Raw genomic sequence first — 21,283 nt, 5'->3', positions numbered from 1 at the left:
CAAGAAAGTATGACATAGTATTTGAAATGCCACTCATAACTACACTAAAATTATGAAAATGTCACACGTAGGTAATCTTAAACCTCGGTAGCTATACAGCGATTGGAGTGGATCAGAACCCAGATAACCTATACATAATAACACAAAAAAGCATGCGAGCTTCGGATACCTATTTGCAGAAACCTTTTCATTAAGTTCTTAAACATGCTTAGTATAGGGTGCACCCTATGGGCTACGCTTTGGCTAGCCCTTCTGCACTAGACAAAGGTTCCTCGAGGGTTAGAGTGTCAATTTTCCCTATCTATCCGCTTGATTAATAACAGGCGTACGCGCACGCTTCAGTGGTTCATCTCATTCCCAGCGGCTTACCGGCGCTGGCTCGCGTGTGGATGGACCACAATTTCCGGAGCAAAATATTGTCTCTTCCGGTGCAGCAGTAGGATAAGCTTGCCATCCGGAGCTGCAAGGTTTTCTCCGGGATAGGTGGGCGTCGTTTAGGGCGGGTCATTTTTTTTTAACCAATAGCAGAGCGTCCTGGAAAGTACAACCACAAAGATCTTCCTAGTACAGGTTAGTCTGCCAATGAGTTTAAAATCACTTCTCTGATAACCTTTCATCGTTTACGGATATAGAGGAGGAATCAAAGTAAAGACAATCGGATGTTTGAGGTCTTCTGCCCGGAGACGGGAGGTAAGGCTCGCGTTCGAGATTCTGAAGGGCTGGCGTGCAACAAGGCTTTCTAAATATGCTCTCTCTGGCATAACTGTTAAGTTTCTCATGTCCATACGCGACTAGTTAGGGTAGTCCCGTTTTTTAAAAGAATTCTGGCACCTGTATTCTTAGGTTAAATACAACTTAAATTATTCTCAGAAAAATGGCACTTAGGAAACTTGGCAGCGATGTTCTCTTCCCCCGAAATTACATCAGTGCTCTTGAGCGCCAAATCGTCTAATATTTTCGTGAGAAATCGTGTGCTGTTGAAACAGTGCTTTGGCCACCTGACATCAAAATTACTTGCAGGAAAGGTTTCTAACATTGGAGGTGTCAGGCATAGACTCTCTCCTGTGCCCTTCATCTCCCAAATGTCTCCTCACTTCAAAAGCAGCATAAAACGGCGCTTTGCCCTCTTAAAATACCCTTATACGTAGAGCAGTTTTCAAGGACCCCCCACTACCCCACTATATGTATGCTAGGTATTTCATTGAAATCCACTTCGTCCATAGAGATCGCTAAAAGTGTGAAAGTTTTCCACAGAGAACAACCCCCTCCATCTAAGACCCCGCCTAGCGCTTGGGGTGCGGGCAGAAAAGGGAGAGTAGGGTAAATAATTGAGGGGAACAGTTTGTGCATAGACAATTACGTGCTTGAAGTTGGAATATGGTTAATGTATATATCTGTATGGCATAGAAGTTAAGTATCCAAATTGTCCCAACTTCAAATTAGTATGCAAATTGTACACTCCCTCTTATCTGGGTTCTCCGCGTCCTTTGCAGCAACGATTCTTTATTTTCATTTTAAAGAGTAATGCTCCTATAACACTATGATTATGTTTGCTGCCATAGCTATGAGAAAGGCAGGCTTTTCGTTTCATTACGTTAATTATAATGTCGTGTTAGGATGAATCCAGCGCTTCTGGTTTGGCACACGTTCCCTTCTGGCTGATCATTTTGTATTCTTTTTTGCAAGCGAACTGACATATTTTTCTCTCAGCATGCAGGGAATGCAGCCCTCAAACCACACCAATGTTGTTCAGGAGAAACTGGAGGCAATCCTTGCAAGAGATATTCTAGCTGCTGATCTACGATGTAGCTTCTTTGTCTCTGCCTTACAGAGCTACAAACGCGACTCAGTCCTGCGACCTTTCCCATCCCTCTACACCAATGAGGAGAATAAGGATTTCGATGCCTTGGTATGTAGGTGGTGCAGTTAAGCAGTTTTTACATTGAAGTGACATTATTGCTGTGTCATACCCCATTTTTTTAAACGCTTTATTATTTTTATTACGTGATACAAAAAATGTACATTTATAATTCTGGATTTACAGTAAAAGCAGAAACAAGTTATATATCTATATATAATGGGATGCCTGTAAGTAGTTATAGTTAGGACCTAGTTTCCATAGAAGAATCATTTTTTGACTTGGCTATATCTTTTGCATTGTCTCAAATCTTTATGAAATTTTCCAGAGTAAGTGTCCTGCAGGGTGTTGTTGTACATGGAAAGATTAATCTGTTAAGCGGAAACCGATTAAAAAGGGGGATTAAAAAAGGGATGTTTCCCATGTTAATTCCCATACATTCCGAACTGCTGGACAGAATTACACCAAATTTGGAAGAAAGGTAACTTTCGGTTCAGAAAATGCCCATTTTGTTATTGGGTGTAAATCCTTTAAGTACTTTTTGAGAAATTAAAGGCAATCCAAATTGGTATATCTAGGGACGAGAAGGTACTCTGATCCCAGAGATCTCATGTTGAGATCTGATTGGCTGCCAACACTTCAACCAGGAAATCTTGACAGCCATTTTGGGACTCTGCTTCAGCCGAGTCCCAAAAGAAAAAACTCAGCATGCATTGCTAATCAACACAGATATTACATCAATCATTGCATCTTTCATAACATCATTTAAAATATCAATGAAACATTAGCAGTGAGATTATTGATGAGATAACTGTGCATTTCGAAAGTGTGAGTTACAGTCACCTTAGGACACAAGTTATAGTGTCTTGAGATAACTTTAACTGCTGAATTTCTATGGTTATATGTGTGTAAATTCAGAATCTCACTATAACGTCCCTGTAACCTTTAGTTTTTAGGTCAATTTCTGTGTGTTTTTAAAAAAAGTCCTATTTCCTAACTGTAACCTCTTTATAACCTATGTTTTTTCAGTGAATATATATATGTGTGTGGGTGTGTGTGCGCGCGCGCGCATCAGACCTCGAAAAATCATAAGAAATGTTACTAGACCCAGGTCGAGTAACTTGAATAATCTACTCAAGCTAACTGAATGGACTCAGAAATGCATCTCAAATTATGTGATCCTAGGTAATATTTTAGATTACAGTAACATTTTTCTTCATTCTCATATAGGAGTTCACCTTCAAATATGTGAGCTCAACATTTCTGCTGTACAAAAAACCTCTTTTGTTTGATTAAATAGACTAAACGTTTGCTCCATGTATTATAAGAATCTTGCCCACATATAGGGAGGGAACACATGATCCATGACTTGCCTCTTAGTTTGCTAAAGGCATTGCCATCATGGAAGGAGTGTTTCTCAGTGGATGTCACTCACTTTTAATAAAAAATATTACTAAAGCATGATGTGGTAGCACCCTGTCATTTACAGGCAGTAGTTTTCTAAGAAATGTTCAAAGAAATCCCCACTAACTTGCAGCTTTACAGATAAATCTATATTTTGTATTAACAATAATCTGTGGAAAAATGGGTTCCAGAAAACAAATTTATCCTTTGCACTTCACCAAGTAAAGTGATTTAACTTTGTCCTATTAACACATTTTTTCATCACATAGAAGTACAAAAATGGTTTTTTATAACTGCTGAAATATGTATTTTGAAATGTTTGTACAGTTGACTTGGTTATTTAAATGTTGTGTGTTAGGAATAACCTGACACCCTACAGCCTTTCATTTCACACTCTCTGTACAGCAGGTCAGACAGTTCACCTTACGGATCTCTGCAATCGGAAGGAAAATTAATTGTAAGAAGACAAACTGACTTTTGGCCTCTGTCTCTGAACACAGAAAATGTAACAAGAACAAGATGTATTGGTGTCTTTATTGCTCCTTCACTTTCTGACTAAACAGGTTTTCTTTGTAAACGTGCTAGAAGGGATGAGTAGGTCCTAAAAATAACTCAACCTGATAAAATATGACTTACCATAGCAAGTGGGTAGGTACATTTATATATATATATATATATATATATATATATATATTAATCCACAGCTGGTAGGTCAATATCCACCAAACGGCTGCACCAATTCCTTCACCGACTCATGAGGACACGGATGAATCAATATTCAAAAATGAATTTTGTCAGCTTTATTTTATATAATTACATCTTAGTCTCCTGCACAGAATGTCAATATATATATATATATATATATATATATAGCCTATTAGTGAATTGTATTAGACAATTGTTTTGTCTTCTCTGCCTGTGTGCATTTTTTCAGAGTCTGTGATACTGATGCTTTAATTATTGTATTGTATTTTAATTTAGCACTTACACCTGATGAGGTGTTGAAGTGCTATATGGTGAGTGACACCCTACTCTGAAACTCAAGTACATTGGTTAATCCAAGGCTTATTGTTATTAGTCATGTGCTCACAGGAAGCCATGCTGTAAATTTGTGCGATCCTCAGTGGAGGTTAGGCGGATTCATGCAAATGGTTGGTGAGATGAATGAATAGGCTGGAAGAAATGTGGTATTGTTAGGTTGCAGATATAGGGTTATAAAAAACTTTTGATCAATGAAATACGGTGTGAGCAATTTGTGTCTAGAAGGTAAGAAGAGGGTCACTGAGGAAAGGAAGAAGAGAAATCATTTGAAAGTTGCAAGTCAAGGTCAGTTTTTCGCACGTTTTTAGGAATATAGTGTAAGAGGGGCTTTTTTTTTTTTTTTTTTTTTTTTTCTTTTTGTATTTTTTTTCTTTTTCATGGCTAATACTTCTGAATTTCTATGAATGTGCATGGAAATGGACAGAAAGCCATTTTGGCCAACAAAGAGTTTTTGGGTTGGATTCATGCAGATTGAGTAAAGGAAATAAAAGTTCTAAAGTAGAGGGGTTATAAATCATGTGTTTTGTCATTCAAATTCTAGTAGTATTTACTTTCCAAAAGCTATTGGACATAATCCACTCAAGCGAGCTCAATGGAGTGAAATAAACGTTAAGGCAGCTAAACAGATTGCCAAAGATATTTAACATTCAGAAAGCAGTCTGTGCTTCATCTACATAAGCTTGGATGTGCAGGTATTATGCCATCATGTACATTTTAACAGATGCTTTGACATGTAGGAGACCAAAGGTACACTGCACGCCTTTGGAGTGGATGTCTCAATTTGTCTTATTCACACCTTCGGCAGTGGCAGTTATTTCTGCCCATTTTTTATGTCATTTGTTGAGTGTTATTCTCAGAAGGGAAGCTGGGTAGAGAAAGTGGGAGGACGGAGCAACACTGAGCATGTTGAGGGATGATATGTCAGGGCGGAAGCAGCACACTGAGAAGAGATCAAGAAAAGGCATGTACTCTCATGGAGTGCTGAAGGAAAGAAAAAGTACTTCCCTGAATGTGAGCAGTGAAAGGATACAAGTCAGTCATTCAAAAGTATAGTGTTCCAGGGGAGGGACAAACACAAGAAGAGGCTGGAAAGCAAGAAGAAAGCAAACAAGATTGGTAAAAAAGCCAGCAAATAGTATGTAATGGGCTGGGTTAGAGCCCACATTAAGTACTAGAATTGTCCACAATTGGTCTTCAACAACCTACAGCTAAAAGCTGTCTCTAGATGAGCCCTAAAAATAATGAATAAAGAATGTTTGACAAATACCTAGCATGTGTAGAATTGTCTAAGTACTTGCTCATCAAAAAAATTGAAGGATCTGAATGTGAAGGACTGAGATTAGGGTCCCTAACTGCTGCAAAATCCACAAAGGAGCAACACAAAATGTATTGTCCCCTATACTGCCCAGTCAGCCAAGATGACTGCCATGCAAGTGACATGAGTTGCATCGGGTTGCATGATTATGTAGGGACAGTTGAAAAAAGTTGATCATTGTGGGGAGTCCAGGTGTAGTATCCATTGGTTCTGATATCTATGCTTCCTTTGCTTCACCATTGCATAACACTCTCCACAGCACTGGAAAACCACTGTGATGTCAAAAATTCTGTGCCTGGTCCCAATATCATTGTGGGCTGTGCCTGACATTGGTGTCTTACTGCACCTGTAAAATAAAATGCCCCCAAAAACTTAAAATCTCTGTGTCATGAGATGATACATCAGAGTGCACTAGCAAGGGCACAGTAAAGAGCCTCTATGGCAGCAGCGGTGGATAATTCTCAAAGAGCACAGTGGCAAACTTCCAGGAGCTTCATGAACATAGGTTGGTTCAGTTCTTGCACATGTGTTGTTGAGCAGTCGTTTCGTTGTTGCCAATATTAAGACAAGGGGGCATTTTGTTCTTTATTCCAAACCACAGCAGAGGGCTAGCTGGGTGATCCAAGTCTCCCATCCACCTATTCAAAACCAACTTTCTTAAATCATCTAATAACATTCTGGCTTTTGGTGCCACTAAGTCGTAGTTGTAACACACTACCAGCACCTCAAATCTACAGGACAACACACAGTTACATTTTTAAAGCTAGATCTTAAAAGTTGTTTTAGAATACGCTTCTACATAGAATAACTTCCCAAAACAATTCTCAGAACTGGCATGCACATAAACTTACTTGAACTTCTGACAAGATTTATTTGAAACTGGTGATTTTTCGTAAAATGCTAGCATGGGGGCTGCATTTCTTGATTCTCTGTAAAAATAGATGCCATTTATGAGCGTACAGCACAAAACCAATGTAGTCATCCCTTTATGTAATGGATAATTTTGTTTTGCAATATGCTTCCCCCCGTTGATTTAGCTAACACACTGTATACAATGTGAAGACATTGTCACTTTGACTTTATACTCCTCTTGGGATTTACAGTTATACAAAATTGTGGGACAACTTTACAAATGGGCTTTGCATTGTTTTCCTCATTATCCAGATCTACATGTTTGATTCCATCTCAGATTTACAATGTATAGCATTGACAACAGACCAATCTACAGATGGTAAAACTTCAGTTTTTGTTGTTGTTTTTTTTCCAAAGTTGATGGTTTTTAGTTTCCTCCAAATTTTTGTCTTTATCTCATTCTATTAACAGAAAAAAGAAACATCTTTGTAAAATCAACTGTCACTTAGACTGCACAGTGAAATTGTGGTCAACGGTGGTAGATAATCTCTTATTAGTGGAGCTGATCTGGGGAATGGGCAGACGAAGAGGGATGTTATCCAAATTGCCACGACCTGTGACAGACGGAGAAATGGCTGCACCAGATCCAGCGACATATCACTTGGCAGCACAGCTGCAATGGTTTAATCAGTGGATGTACTGTAGAATACACCCAGAGAAAGGAACCACCAACTCGCTTCTTGACATGTAGGACATCTCCTCAGTCCTTCTGGTTCTCCGGCGGCATCTACCCACTGCCTCACAGGAACTATTGGTGGGACAGACTTGCTGGAGACACGGCCTACAACGAACCTGTACATCCTACTCGCCAGACCTGCCGCTACCGTGGCTGGGGCGGTTGGCCTGTGGGGGAGTATGGAGGGTTATAGAGGAATGAACCACCTATGGGATAACCTGCATAGGAAACCTTTACAGCGAATGAGCCTTGCTTCCCTTTGAGGTCCTAGTAGTGGAATTTAACATGCCTGAGGGCCAGTTCCTACTACATGGATTGATAGCGGCTACGATCAGAAACCATTGGGGTAACGGAGACTTGGAACCAGTGGTACACCCATGCTGCCAAATGCTCTGTACTGCATCAGGCCAATTTAAGGCGGTTACATGCTTATACAGAGCCCTATGCACCAACATTCTCACTGCTTTAATGTAACTGTAGGGTAAGTGGGAAACAGACCTAGCAATACAGATTAACGATGCAGATTGGGATAAGATCCTGGTGAAAGTCCCCAACTTTTCAAACCCTCACCCCCAGTCACAGATCCGGGTTTAATCCATTGAGATTTTGCTCGCCACATTACCCCAGTTTGGACCCAGCCATTTGCAAATCAGTCTTGACCCTGCTCCCCACAGGAACAGTCCAGACCGAAGTGCCAAGCCAGGTCCTTCCTGGACCGGAAACAACCATCCTGGGACCAGTTTCGGGGTATCACCCCTCATCAGCCAGGGTAACTTGAATCCAGTGGCTCAGCGAGCAAGGGACCCACATCTAGGCATACACCAGCCACTTAGGGAGTACATAGCAAAACCACAAAATAAGATGATGGACACAGTGCTGAAACTTTTCAAACACTCCCAGTCATAATTCTGGGTTTAAAGAGCAGATGACAGAAAAGGATACATATATGTTGCTTGTCTTGGGTAACACGATGTGAGGTTTCTTGGTTTTAGAAAAAAAATACCTATTACTGTGACAGTGATGTAGACCTAGCTTTTGAGTTTGGTGATTTGTTCTCCTGAGCATTCTGGGATGAAACAATCACAGTTAAGCATCTCCATTCTATTTATGTAGACAAAACACTGCTGTCCTTATCAGACAAAGACATCTGGACCTTTTAAGAGAAGACATGCTACAACCTATTGAGTACACCCTGAGCTCAAACAGTGCCTGCACAGGGGGAATTGCCTTCCTCTACCCAGATGTTCCTGCCCTCTCACAAGCCTTCAGAGCTTTTAAAAATGAGAGGATGTACAGCAGTCTGCTCTGAGCTGTCCTTCTTTCTAGTGATCTCCCCAACACTGTTCTGCGGCTAAATGTATAGATTAGGAAATGGTAGTTGGAGCAGTCTGTACCTGTGGCCTAGAAGACATTATATATTATACTAGAAGCACAACCAGTGCTTTTAAGTCGTCATACAAATAAGCCCTCAAATTCACCAGAACCTGGATCAAAGAGCATTCACAAATCCCCTCAGTGAAGAGGAGATAACGTGGGAAAACAGCAGCTCTTACCTAGGGGTGACACTCCACTCCAAAGGCAGCTGGAGAACCACATTGAGGAAACTCACCAGAAAGCATCAACCAAACTGGCTGCATTGTACCCACTTTTCAGGAAGGAGGTCCATACCTAAGCCGAGCAAGGTGTGCGCAAACAAGTGAATTATTCGACCCACGATGACATATGCTTCACCAGTTTGGAGCAGTTTCCAGGAGAGGTATTGGAAGTATCTACATAACAAGGCCCTTCGGATAGCAGCAGGTGCTCCTTGCTTTACAAGAACAGGAGACATCCACAGACATTTAAGCATTGAAATGTTGGACAACCATCTCTGCAAACACGAGAGCAGGCCCCACCACATCGTCATCACCTGTATAAATATTGGAAATCAGTAAACCCCGCAACATCTCAGAGCCAAAATGTTTCTTTTTGTGTCAGCTTCAAATGTATGGTAATATTTCCCCCTTACTGATAGAAATCATCAAGCTAAGAAAAAATATGGGGCCGTGGCGCTTTCAATCACTACATGCACGCTAGAGAGCTAGTAAAGAGCATTGTAGCAGCACATGACCGAAATGGAGAAGTCACCACACAAACTGGAGATGGGGTAATAAAAACACATATTGAGGGGCAATGCGTGGCATGTAAATCTAAAGTGCAAGCACTGGTATAGTGAAGGTAAGAAAGCTTGCAGTATTCATGTTGCAGTCATACACTATATGCAGAAGTGGCACTGTAGAAAACGTGCAGGACCAGTGGTTTAAATCCTGCCTCTACCACTGCTGTTTTGTCCCATCTGTTTTTTCCATTATCACAAATAGGATTTTGTTTTTAAGGGAAAATGTGATACCTGTCACCTCCTTCATAACCTGTTTCTTAATACGTTCTCTTTTTAATGCATCTCTATGAGCCTTGATGCGTTTGTATAGGTCTCCATCTCCTGTGAACAACTTCAAAACGCTACTGTGATTGCTACTTGTCTAACACTGAAAAAACCCAGTAATGATAGCAGAAACAATCAAGCGCACCACGTGCACAAGTGTCAATTATGCAACAATCTGAGAGGCAGCAGCTGATGAAACCAGGCCAGGAGTACTCTCAATTGGTGCTGGCTGATCGTTCCATTACTTAAATCGGTGATATTAGTTATATGGTGTGCATTGTGGGCGTTCAAAGGATTCGTTCTCTTTTTTACTGGCTTGAGAATTTCTACAATCACTTTTTTTCAGTGGTTCTGTGTATATTCATTTTTAACATCACGGTAATAGGGTATTTCATTTGCATTTTACGTCCAGCTTCTGAGATGGTGCTGGGTATGGGCACAGACCATAGCATGTGAGCATAGCTGCCCTAGTGCCCTAGGTGCAAACTCCGACATTGTTGTGTGTGTGTGTGTGTTTTTTTTGTTAGTGGGATTCTTTTCTTATTAGTTTCATAACAACTGAAAGACACAAAAAAATTAACATGACATACAGACTTTGCCAGGAGCATAAAACCATACAGATTCATAACCACCACATGACCCCCAAGAACTCCCCCTACCATCTCCCCCCCCCCCCATAATTCCAGGGAAAGATCCAGACCAATGAAAAATCAGGCGTTGTGGGGCTCCGCTTGGACATTGGTTCAAGTGACTTGAGAAAGTTCTTTATGGTACCTGTTGGAAATGCCCATTTTGCAGGGTCATCCCCAGTCTTTTTGCTTCCTTCTTCCTATTTTTTTCTGACCTGTTTTTGTTGGCTTTAGGACTCTCTGTGTAAAGTGTACTGTTGATTGGTTTATCCATGATTGGCATATTTGATTTACTGTTAAGTCCCTAGTAAAGTGCAGTAGAGGTGCCCAGGGCCTGTAAATCAAATGCTACTGGTGGGCCTGCGGTACTTGTGTGCCACCCACATTAGTAGCCCTGTAAACATGGCTCAGACCTGCCACTGCAGTGTCTGTAGTTTTAAACTGCCAATTCGACTTGGCAAGTGTACCCACTTGCCAGGCCTAAACCCTCCCTTCTACTACATGTCAGGCACCCCTAAGGTAGGCCCTAGGTAGCCCCAGTGGCAGGGTGCAGTGTATCTTTAAGGTTGGACATATACTAGTGTGTTTTATATGTCCTAACAGTGAAATACTGTCAAATTCGGTTTTCACTGTGCAAGGCCTATCTCTCTCATAAGTTAACATGGGGCTGCCTTTAATTATCCTTAAAGCGCAGATTCCCTTTGACAGCAGATACAAATATGGAGTTTTGTGTCTCTGAACTCACAATTTAAAAATACATCTTTTAGTGAAGTTGTTTTTTAAATTGTCTGTTTGAAAATACCACTTTTAGAAAGTAGGCATTTTTTTGCTTAATCCATTCTGTGGCTCTGCCTGTTTGTGAATTCCCCGTCTGGGTCAGTTTGATAGTACTGTGCTTGCCCTCACACAATGCCGTCTCCGACCGACCCCCCCCACTGGTGAGTGTCTGGGACCTGGCCTGGCCCTGACACTTGAGACTTTGGTTTGAAGTTTGTCCACTTCAAAAGCAGAATTGGGTATAAGAAGAAGACCCAAAACCCTAGACTTTTAGAATCTTTCTGGAATCAAGAGGAACCTCTGCCCAGGGGAAGAGCTGAAGGAGGAGTACTGTCCCTTTGCTGTGTTGCTTTGCTGGACTGGCATGTAGTTGCTGCTACTGCCTGAAAAGAGTGCAAAGGGTGAACTTTGCTGTGTGTCCTGCTTGGGAAAGTTCTCCAAGGGCTTGGAGTAGAGCTTACCTCCTGTTGGAAATCTCAAGGACACCAAAGACTTCACATTCCTCGACCTGCAGTACTGGGAACTGTGAGTTTTGTGCTGCTCAAGAGGAGAGCCCTCTGTAACGCTGCCAACGACGCTGCTGGCTTGCTTCGTGACCTGCCGATGCAGCACGGAGTCGCATAGCCCCGCTTTGCTCCGCGACCCTGGTCTCAACGACACCGTCATCGGATGACTTCACTGAGCCACGGCTCACACCGCGACCTGTGGGCCCTGCACTCCGGCATCGCCTGCTCACACTGCAGCCTGGGCATCCCCGACGCCGCCGCTCCTGCTGACACGGGCGCCGCTGCCTGCACCGTGGCCTGTGGACACTGCTCATGAGGTACACGAAGCATCGTCCCGTCCCACACCGCAGCCCCGGTCCACCGGCGCCAGCATCATCGACTCTTGTGTCATCTCTAGGCATCCTGCCTGCACCGTGGCCTGTGGACACTGCTCGTGAGGGACACGAAGCACCATCCCGTCCCACACTGCTGGCCTGGGCCTACCGACGACAGCGATTCAGCAACGACGACGACGCTACCTGCACCGTGACCTGTGGACACCACACGTCACACCGCCCCGCTTCACATCGCAGCCCTGGTCTCACTGATGCCGCTGGACGCTGTCACCGAGCCGCTGCCTGCTCCGTGACCTGTGGGAACTGCACGTCACATCGGCCCGCTTTGCACCGCAGCCCCAACACCATCCACGCCGGCGCACCTGACTTTATCAGCCTGGAGTTCAATCCGCAAAGCGTGTGACCTCATGGGCCCGACGACTCCTGCACCGACTCCGGAACCGACACCGTAGCTGGGCCGCAACGCCGCTGCCGGCCTGAACTGTTGGTTCTGCTGATCACGACACCGTGATAGCCCCAGGTGGAGCTATCGACTTCAAGGAACTGCATTTTTGAGTAAATCTTGCAGAATTCATATTTTTATTACTGTATGTTGGATTTTTATCGTATTTGGTCTCGTTTTATGTAGATAAATAGTGGCTATTTTTCTAAAACTGGTGTGGTGGCCGTTTGTAGTGTTTTCACTTATTACTGTGTGTTATGTGCAAATGCTTTACACATTGCTTCTGAGATAAGCCTGACTGCTTGTGCCAAGCTACCAAGTGGGTGAGTAGGAGTTATCTGAGCGGGTATCTCCCTTACCCTGACTAGAGTGAGGGTCCCTACTTGGACAGGGAGCAAACCGACTGCCAACTAGAGACCCCATTTCTAACAGTACCCCAGTATATTCATTTGGACAACCTCTAGATTTGTACACCTCTTCGTCAGCCGCCGAACAGTAATCCATTCCTTGCAACCATTCTCTCTAAGGGAAAGACACCTCTGATCCCCAGTGCCTTGCTATATCTTGCTTGGTCAGAACACAACTAATGCACACCAAAGTGCGTTGGCCCAGAAGCTCATCCCACTCCAAGAAAACCCCTAGGAGAGCCATCTTGGGGTCCCGCCACGGTTGGACAATCGTCATCTCTTCTAGCATTTGGAACATTCTAGTCCAGTAAGGCGATATGACTGGGCATTCCTATATTGTGTGAATCCAAGTGTCCCCAGCGTCTTTACACCAGAGGCATTCTGGGCCTTTCACCCTTCGCATTTTCCAAAGCCTATCTGGTGTATGGTAGATTTGGTGGAAGTATTTATATTGGATCAACCGTAACCTATTAGGGATCACCAATTGTCTGTCTGCCATTTTTTCTTCATCCCAGTCTTCCTCATTCATTTATCTGACGTATGCTTCCAATCTTTCCCACAGTGTTGCCATCGTGTCTCACACTTCCATGATATTATTCAAGCACGAAACACACTTTGCCCTAATCTCTCCCATTGTGAGCTTGGGAAGCGGGTTTTGGTCTTTACGTAGGTGTTCCAAAGAATGTCGCAGCTGTAGGCAGAGAAAGCTCATAGTCTTCATTCAGTTGCGCAAAGGAGAGCATATACCTGTGGGTCCAGACATTGCCCAGTTTGGAAATACCTAGCTTGTCCTATTTCAGGAACCCTTGTAGTTGCGCAGATGATTTTAAACATGAACCGATCCACAGTTGCATTTTCCTGGTAGTCCTTGCAGCCCACCCCATCCTTTTCAGCACCTTATGCCATCAGTCAGTGGAAACCGCCATAATGTGGGGCAGCTGCTGCGGGTTCCCGGTGCCATAGAGCTACGACCAGAGGGAGCAGATTTTGGGAATCCCGCCAGTTCCAATCTAAATGCTGAGTCATCTTGTTCCTCAAAGAGCCAATCATTAATTGGCAGCAGCTGCACTACCCTATAATAAATCTGTACATTCACTGTCCCCAGCCCTTCATCATATGGTGCCTGAGTACATTTGTTTTATGGTTGACCTGTTGGTGGAGGTGGGGTGGGAGGGGATGACAGACACAGGCTTTAATATGCACCTACAGTTTTGAAAAACCATTGCTATTGAATCTTATACAGGTAGTTTTGCTGGATATATAACAATTGTGCAAACACAATTTTCAAGAGGACTATGTGCCCCAGTATATTCTACGGGAGCATACCACTGCGTGCTATATGGCCCTTAATCTTACATCCCAGGTGAGCGATATTGTGTTCCTAGCAGGTCTTGGCATCCCCAAATAACTAAAAGCACCTGTCACTTAATTGAGGTCTCTGATATCCTGCGGTGATGGAGTAGGGGAACCAGTCCACAGGATCATGGATGATTTATTTCATTCGACTCTAAACCCGAGGCATTCCCATACCTAGTCAGCATGTGGATCAATCTGGGTAGTAATGCCTCTGGTCGCTGTATGAACAGCAGAACATCATCAACATAAAGCAAGATGCAATCCTCCATTCCCTCCTTCCATCGCAGTCCCCACACCTGCTCATTGCGCCTTACCCATTTTGACAGTGGTTCAGTAAGCAGGGGAAACAGGTCCCAGAGAGGGCACCATTTATCCTCACTCCTGCCCACGGCACCTTGTAGAGCAGTTGGACACATCTCTGAAGGAAAGTCCAAAGGTTCATTCTTTGCTGCACTGAGTAAAGGAAAGGCCGTATGACAGAGTTGAAGGTCTTTTCAAAGTCAAGTTGAGCTATATATGTAGGTTTAGAGCCCTCATACGCCCGTGCTAACATATTATGCAGCCTTTTAATATGTCTAGTACCCCTAGCTGGCATAAAGTCATTTTGGTCTCTGGATGTCAAGGATTGTATGACTTTGGCCAGTCGATTGGCCATCACCTTCACCAGCACCTGGGCCTCTATGGTAATCAAAGAAATCTGTAGAATGCACATCTGCAGGAGGCTTGTTGGCTTTAGGGAGGACCACCGTAGTGGCTCCGCTAATTTGCATGGAGAATGACTTGGAGTGAAGGGCCTTTTGAAAGTTGTCAAGCAGCAATGGAGCCACAGCGCTAGCCATTTTTTTAAAGAGCTCAGCCGGGAAACCATTGGGACTAAGAACTTTCCCTGCTGGCATACATTGCAGGGTCAGCTGCAGCTCTCCATCCTTAATTGGAACGTCAAGGCCCATTCACTCCTTGGCAGTGAGCCTGCGCACTATCAGGGCTCGCACAACTGAATGGTGAATTTCACATGGATGGGGCATGCTTGCTTTATTTAGTGCCTCATAATATTCTGCAAAGACTACTGCAATAACCTGCGCCTCACTGACCGTTTTTGCCTCAACATTTCTGAGCTCTGGCAGCAGTCTTGCCCCTGCTTATAGTTGGCTAACCAATAAATAAGCTTATTTACTGATACCTATGTATTACCCGTGTTCCTCACTGAATCTTGTGAACATTTTTGCACCATATAAAAATCAATGCAGTTGGCTCTGGTGTTACATATTTTTCTTTCAAAGGTTTCTTTAGCATAGGCCTTGCTTGAGTGGGCAACAAAAGTGCATTGTTCATTGAAACTACCTTGGAAGGTTGTCCTTTAGTTCATGAAGTACATGCAAAAATTCAGAAATATATAGATCACTGAGTGAGCAAGATATTCATTGCCTTTTATTTAATGGAGCGATACAGTTTAATCTGTTAGCATAAAGAAGGGAGGTGAGTATAACGTGGACAGATATTACTTTGGTGTTGAACTGAAGTAGAAGAAGGTGGTATTTAAAAAAGCTGGCCGGTAGTATTGTGATGTTTTTCTTGGCATAATTGGTCACTGTGGCAAATTAGCCTTGGAATAACTGTGACATTTATTCAACCAGTTACCAGTATTTCCTTGCATTAAAGAAACTTTTACCTTCTCAGATGGTATCCTGCCAAGCCTAACATAGTGGATATCGGGTCAAAATAAGAGCAATTGAGCTGTGAATCTTCGGGAGTCTTCATATGTGTTTTTTGCGTTACGTTCACATAAAAATAGTTTTGAGCTTTTTAATGAAAAATAGGAAAAAAGTGCTCCGGATAAAAGTGTTTGTTTTTTCATAAAAATGGCATAAACAAACTGTTTGCTGTCCTAAAGTCACCATCTTCCCAGCTTTCAGGAACATGCAGGACTGAATTAAAAAAACAAATTTTTTTAGCCACAGTTTTTCAAAGAGGTAGCCCATTTTCCCTATTTTTTGTGCACACTCATCCTACTCCAGGTTTGTGGTGGAAACCAGTGTGAAACACATGGGTGATCGAGAAAATCTATAGGTTCTCCTATTGACCTCGTTTTCATCTGTTTGTCGTTGGCACTAGGCCCAGCCACACAAATGGGACAGCATTTTTATCAGCACAAGTGCGGAAATGCTGGGTGGTAGGAATTTTGTGGATTCCTGCGGATTCCAGAAGTTGCCATCACAGAGATGTAGGGAAAACAAGTGATTTCAGGCAAAGTTTGAAGTTTGTAGGCCATTGCGGGTAACAAAACATCATGGGATTCACAGAAGGCATGTGTCCTCTAGGTGGGGCAGAAAGCCAACTAGACATGAGGGATTATTTTGTTTTATTTGTAGGAGTCGGGGCTACCCAGCATGGCCATGCTTCAACTGCTATAAAAATGGGGAAACGGTCTTACTCACCCCCCCCCAATCCCAATGGCAAGCAAGAGGACACCTCATCATTTGGGGTGTTGTTTTTACAAATGAGCCAGAAGAGCTTGGCTAACTCCTGGTATTATCCCATTTGAAACGGTGAACCGCTGCACTTTTTGGGCTTGGGTAAGCTGCCACCTGGAAAAACTTATCGGGCCCAGACAGTTCTGAAAACTAGACATCCAGGGGAGTCCAGGGTGGTGTACTTTGCATGTATACCATACCATTTTCTTAACCACAATTCCCTTCAAATGTCAAACGTTGAGAAAAACGACCTTTTTCCTTACATTCCTGTAGGGCAATTTTCTGGAATATGAGGGAGCCACAAAGTTCCTGCCACACAGCATTTCCCCAAGTGTCCTGTTAATGATAGTACCTCACTTGCATCGGTGGGTCAAGGGACCTTGACACAAAAGGCCCTAAGGTACTATGTAGAGAAGTCAGCAATAGGGGTAGCTGCAGGATTTGGGGCCATGTTCGGCCGCCACCCGTGGAAACCTACCAACCTAAGGCATTAAAAAAAATAGACAACCAGGGGATTCCAGGATCCGCCCTCCGCACCAAAGGGGATAAATGGCAATATTTATAATTATCTGATAGATTAAAGTATTTATGCCAATGCCTTAACTCATCTTTCCTGATCTATTATATCTTACATGTTGACCCAATACCTAGTATTACAGTGGAAGGTTTCTTTCTGTTCTATGGCATGACATGCTCAGAGGGAATCAATGATTCATACTATACATCCAAAACCATATAACTGTCTGTCCTGACAGTTCAGCCTATCTCTTTCTATTCCTTCTTTCGGAAGTGAGGCCAGTTCACCAGATAACACAATAAGAGCTAGCATGGAAGATGTCTACGTTACAAATCAGCACTTTGAGGCAGTTTTGTTTGTGAAGGCACTGCGTATGCAAGTGCACTAGCTCATTTTGATTTTGCTTTTATCTCCAAGAATGTGTTTCAAAAATCCTTTGTCTATTTTTTTTTTTTAGCTTGCTGACACTAATGTTTTACCAAACTTGAAAGAGCTCCTCCAGTCCTCTGCTTCAGAATACAAGCGCCTTCGCAACCTGCTGGATTGGATTTTGTCATCAAAGTTGCTAACAGTTAGCACAGCAAAGAAAAATGAGGTGAGATTGGTTAATGTGTGCTCTAATGTAGTTTGAGTGTTGTTCAAGCATCTCCATGTTTGTTTCAGAATTTTGTTTGGTATTTTTTAAGAGAATTAAACAGAGATTTTCCAAACATTTCTGTAGATTTGTGGGTACAAATTTCAGTACATCTTCCCTGATCAGTAGCAACCTGTTTGCAATTAAAGTTTGAAATGCTTTACTGTTAAAAAACGTTTGCTCAACCATATTGCGCTTGAGTATCAAACATATAAATTTGACCCCTCCTAGTCTCCCCCTCCTAAATTCCATGCTCCATTCCAGGTGGTACTTGGCACTTTCTTAGAGCAGTTCCTCCTAAACCTCCTTTTCATCTCTGTTATTACACACTTTTGTGCTGCTCATGGCTTGTAGTGTAGCAGGGTAATCGTGATGTAATTCTTTTGATGCCAGACTGAGATACCATACTCCCTCCCTCTCTAGCCTTCATTGCCTCCCAAACGTTAGGCAGGCAAAGGAATCATTCAGTGGAGGTTATTGGTATTTCAATACCAATAAACCCATATTGTTAGACTTTGCATCATTGGCATGGTCTCCCCTAACATTTTGCTTCTACTTCCCAGGTTGTTTCTGTAGGCTGTTTTTTTGCTGTTTTGTGTGCTCTGGACACTTTACCACTGCTGTCCAGTGCTAAAGTGTAAGTGTTCGCTGTCTAAATTATATGTGTACGTTGGCTTATCCATGATTGGCATATTTGATTTACTAGTAAGGCCCTGGTAGCCCCTTGGACAGGGTGCAGTGTATGTTAAAGGTGGGACATGTACTTTTGTGTTTTACATGTCCCGACAGTGAAATACTGCCAAATTCGATTTTCACTGTTGCAAGGCCTATCTTTCTCATAGGTTAACATGGGGGCTACCTTCAAATATGATAAAGCACAGATTCCCTTTGGGAGCAGATAGACATGTGGAGTTTGGGGTCTCTGAATTCACAATTTAAAAATACATCTTTTAGTGAAGTTGGTTTTTAGATTGTGTGTTTGAAAATGCCACTTTTAGAGAGTCGGCATTTTCTTGCTTAAACCATTCTGTGACTCTGCTTGTGGATTCCCTGTCTGGATCAGTTTGACAGTTGGGCTGTTTGCACCTCTCCTCTAAACAGTGACACAAAGGGAGCTGGGGTGTAGCCTGCATATCCCGATGGGCCATCTGTGCTGAGGCGAGAGAAGGAGTGGTCACCTGAAAGGGATGTGCCTGCCCTCACACAATGCAGTCTCCAACCCCATGGTGTGTGTCAAGGAAGGATCTTGAACACAACAGAGACTTCTCTTTGAAGTAGGCCTACTTTAAAGGCAGAAAGGGGTACAAGAAGAGCACCCAAAAACCCCGAAAATCAGATTACTTCTGGAACCAAGAAGAACTTCAGCCAAGGAGAAGCTGGAGGAGGAGTACTGCCCCTTTGCCTGTGACTGTGCTTTGCTGGGTTGGCCTGCAGTAGCTGCTTCTATCAGAGAGAGGACAAAGACTGACTTTTGTGTGACTTTCTCCAAGGCTTGAAACTGAGCTTGCCTCCTGTTGTTGAAGTCTCAGGGACAACAAAGACTTCTCTCTGCCCGTACTTGGGCTTTCTGCTGAGAGTCCTGCCTGCCAAGTGGTGCCCTAACCTGTCTCTGCCCCCTTGAAAGGTGCAGCTGGTGGAAAAGGACAGAAATCGACGCAAAGACCGATGTGCAGGGAAACTTTGCGGCTGAAAAATGACACGCCGCCAGCCTCGTGGCTAAAATCGATGCTCCACCTGCATTGCGACTGGGATATCGATGCAACACAGCTGGAGAAAACACGCACCACACCTGCAGCGGCTGCTGTTAATGACGCAAGCCCCCACGCAGCACGGGTGACACCGCGTGACCGGATTTCAACGCAACATCACTGGGTGTGGAAAATCAACGCAAAGCCTGCCCGGACCCAAGGTGCCCGTCTGGCTTGACGCATCACTCTCTTGCGGGAGTGAAGAAATGATGCATGCCAACCCAACTGGAGGAGGAACGACGCATGGTCTCACTTGCGAGTGAGAAATCAACGCATTGCTGGCCTTTTTTGATGCACACTCGCCCGTGCAACTTTATTTTTTACGCTAACCAGGTACTTTTGTGCGCTAACTGCATTCTCACTGTTTTCTAAGGATTAAGACTTATTCTTTTTAAAATTCATACCATACCTTGACTTGTGTATGTTGGATTTTTGTCGTTTTGGTCTTGTTTTGTTTAGATAAATATTATCTATTTTTCTGAACCTGTGTTGTGCTATTTTGTAGTGTTTTCACTGAGTTACTGTGTGCGTTGGTACAGACAATTTACACCTTGCTTCTGAAGTTAAGCCTGCCAGCTCGTGCCAAGCTACCAAGGGGGTGAGCGGGGGTTAACTGAGCGTGATTCTCTTTTACCCTGACTAGAGTGAGGGTCCTTGCTTGGACAGAGGGTAACCTGACTGCCAGCCAGAGACCCCATCTCTAACACATATGGTATGGTAAGCATGGTAAGATCTGTACTGACTTTGGAGCAAAACGTAAAAGTTAATTTGTGTAGAAAATACTCTGTGTCCGTTATGTAAAAAGGCCAAAAGTATGGGCAGAGATTGCAAATGTAAAAAGCATTAACCTCAAGACAAGCTCTGTGGTATATGTAGTCACAGTTTTTCAGACAAGTCAGTGCTATTTTGTATTTCATGCCACCTCATCACAAACTAGAGCATTTCTGTCTTTGGGACTTTTTAAAACCTGAGATACCACATTCCTGCTTCTCATCCTAGGTAAAGCAGGGCTGACAAAGAAATGTGACTGACCTATTAAGTAATATCATGTTGATAGGACTTGTTTTACAATTTTAGTTCTGCAATATAAGTATATACTACTTAAACTGTTCAAAACAGCAGTAACATGATTTTGAATACTACAAATCTCATATTTTTCTGGCATCACCTTGCACCAACATCAAGCACTGTTAATGCTTGTTTAAATATGAAATCCATGGATTGGCAAGCATGGGAGATCTGTTTACCATCTCTCCTGTGTTGCAATAAAGAAGAAAGGCGGCAATTGCACGGTGTCTACACATCCAACCTGTCACCAATCAGTGAGGCAAATGTAATGGTGAGATAAAGTCTGCAATAAGACTGGTGCTTAACCTGGTAGGACACCCTGCCACCTACAGTGAACAAGTTAGGACACAGAGCTCGGTCTGGTCCCGCACATCAGTGGCACTCAAAAGTAGCCCAATCCGCTTATAAAGGACTCATTTAAGTCTTGAGTAGTTTTAATTTACTTTTCACACTTCATACATTTCACAGTTCATAGTCCAGTAAGAATAGGCAGCCAACACATGTTCCGTCACAATGATTTTTCATGGCTGTACAGTAATGTTGGAAACAGTATACCATATAGCTGGGCACCACACGTAGATCCAGTACATTGAATTGCATGTAAGTGCAACAGAGTAAATCGCCAACAGTCTGTTTGTGTGGTTAAAAAAAAGTAGTATCCAATAATGGTTGGAGACCACCGTCTGGTGTCCTAAAGGTCAGTATACAGGGGCCATGATAAGCCAAACAGTAAAGAACGCCAGGACATTGTGAGTGCTGGAGCCC

General features: G+C 43.1%; 1 protein-coding gene across 2 annotated transcripts in view; it reads left to right on the top strand.

Annotated features, from left to right (window-relative positions):
• Positions 1–438: 438 nt before the first annotated feature.
• PARP16 (poly(ADP-ribose) polymerase family member 16) overlaps positions 439–21,283 on the top strand; it is a 76,357-nt gene continuing 55,512 nt past the window's right edge. The window contains exons 1-3 of one of the 2 annotated variants that reach the window (XM_069222836.1): positions 439–570; positions 1,711–1,909; positions 17,526–17,663. In XM_069222836.1, coding sequence (XP_069078937.1) covers positions 1,712–1,909; positions 17,526–17,663 — 336 coding nt within the window. In that variant the 5' untranslated portion in view covers positions 439–570; position 1,711. Of the gene's footprint in view, positions 691–1,710; positions 1,910–17,525; positions 17,664–21,283 lie in introns of both variants that reach the window. The other variant, XM_069222835.1, reaches the window with a different exon arrangement.

Source organism: Pleurodeles waltl, chromosome 3_1 (genome assembly GCF_031143425.1).
Source record: "Pleurodeles waltl isolate 20211129_DDA chromosome 3_1, aPleWal1.hap1.20221129, whole genome shotgun sequence".
NCBI classification, from domain to species: Eukaryota; Metazoa; Chordata; class Amphibia; order Caudata; family Salamandridae; genus Pleurodeles; species Pleurodeles waltl.
This window is presented reverse-complemented; position numbering and strand designations above follow the sequence as displayed.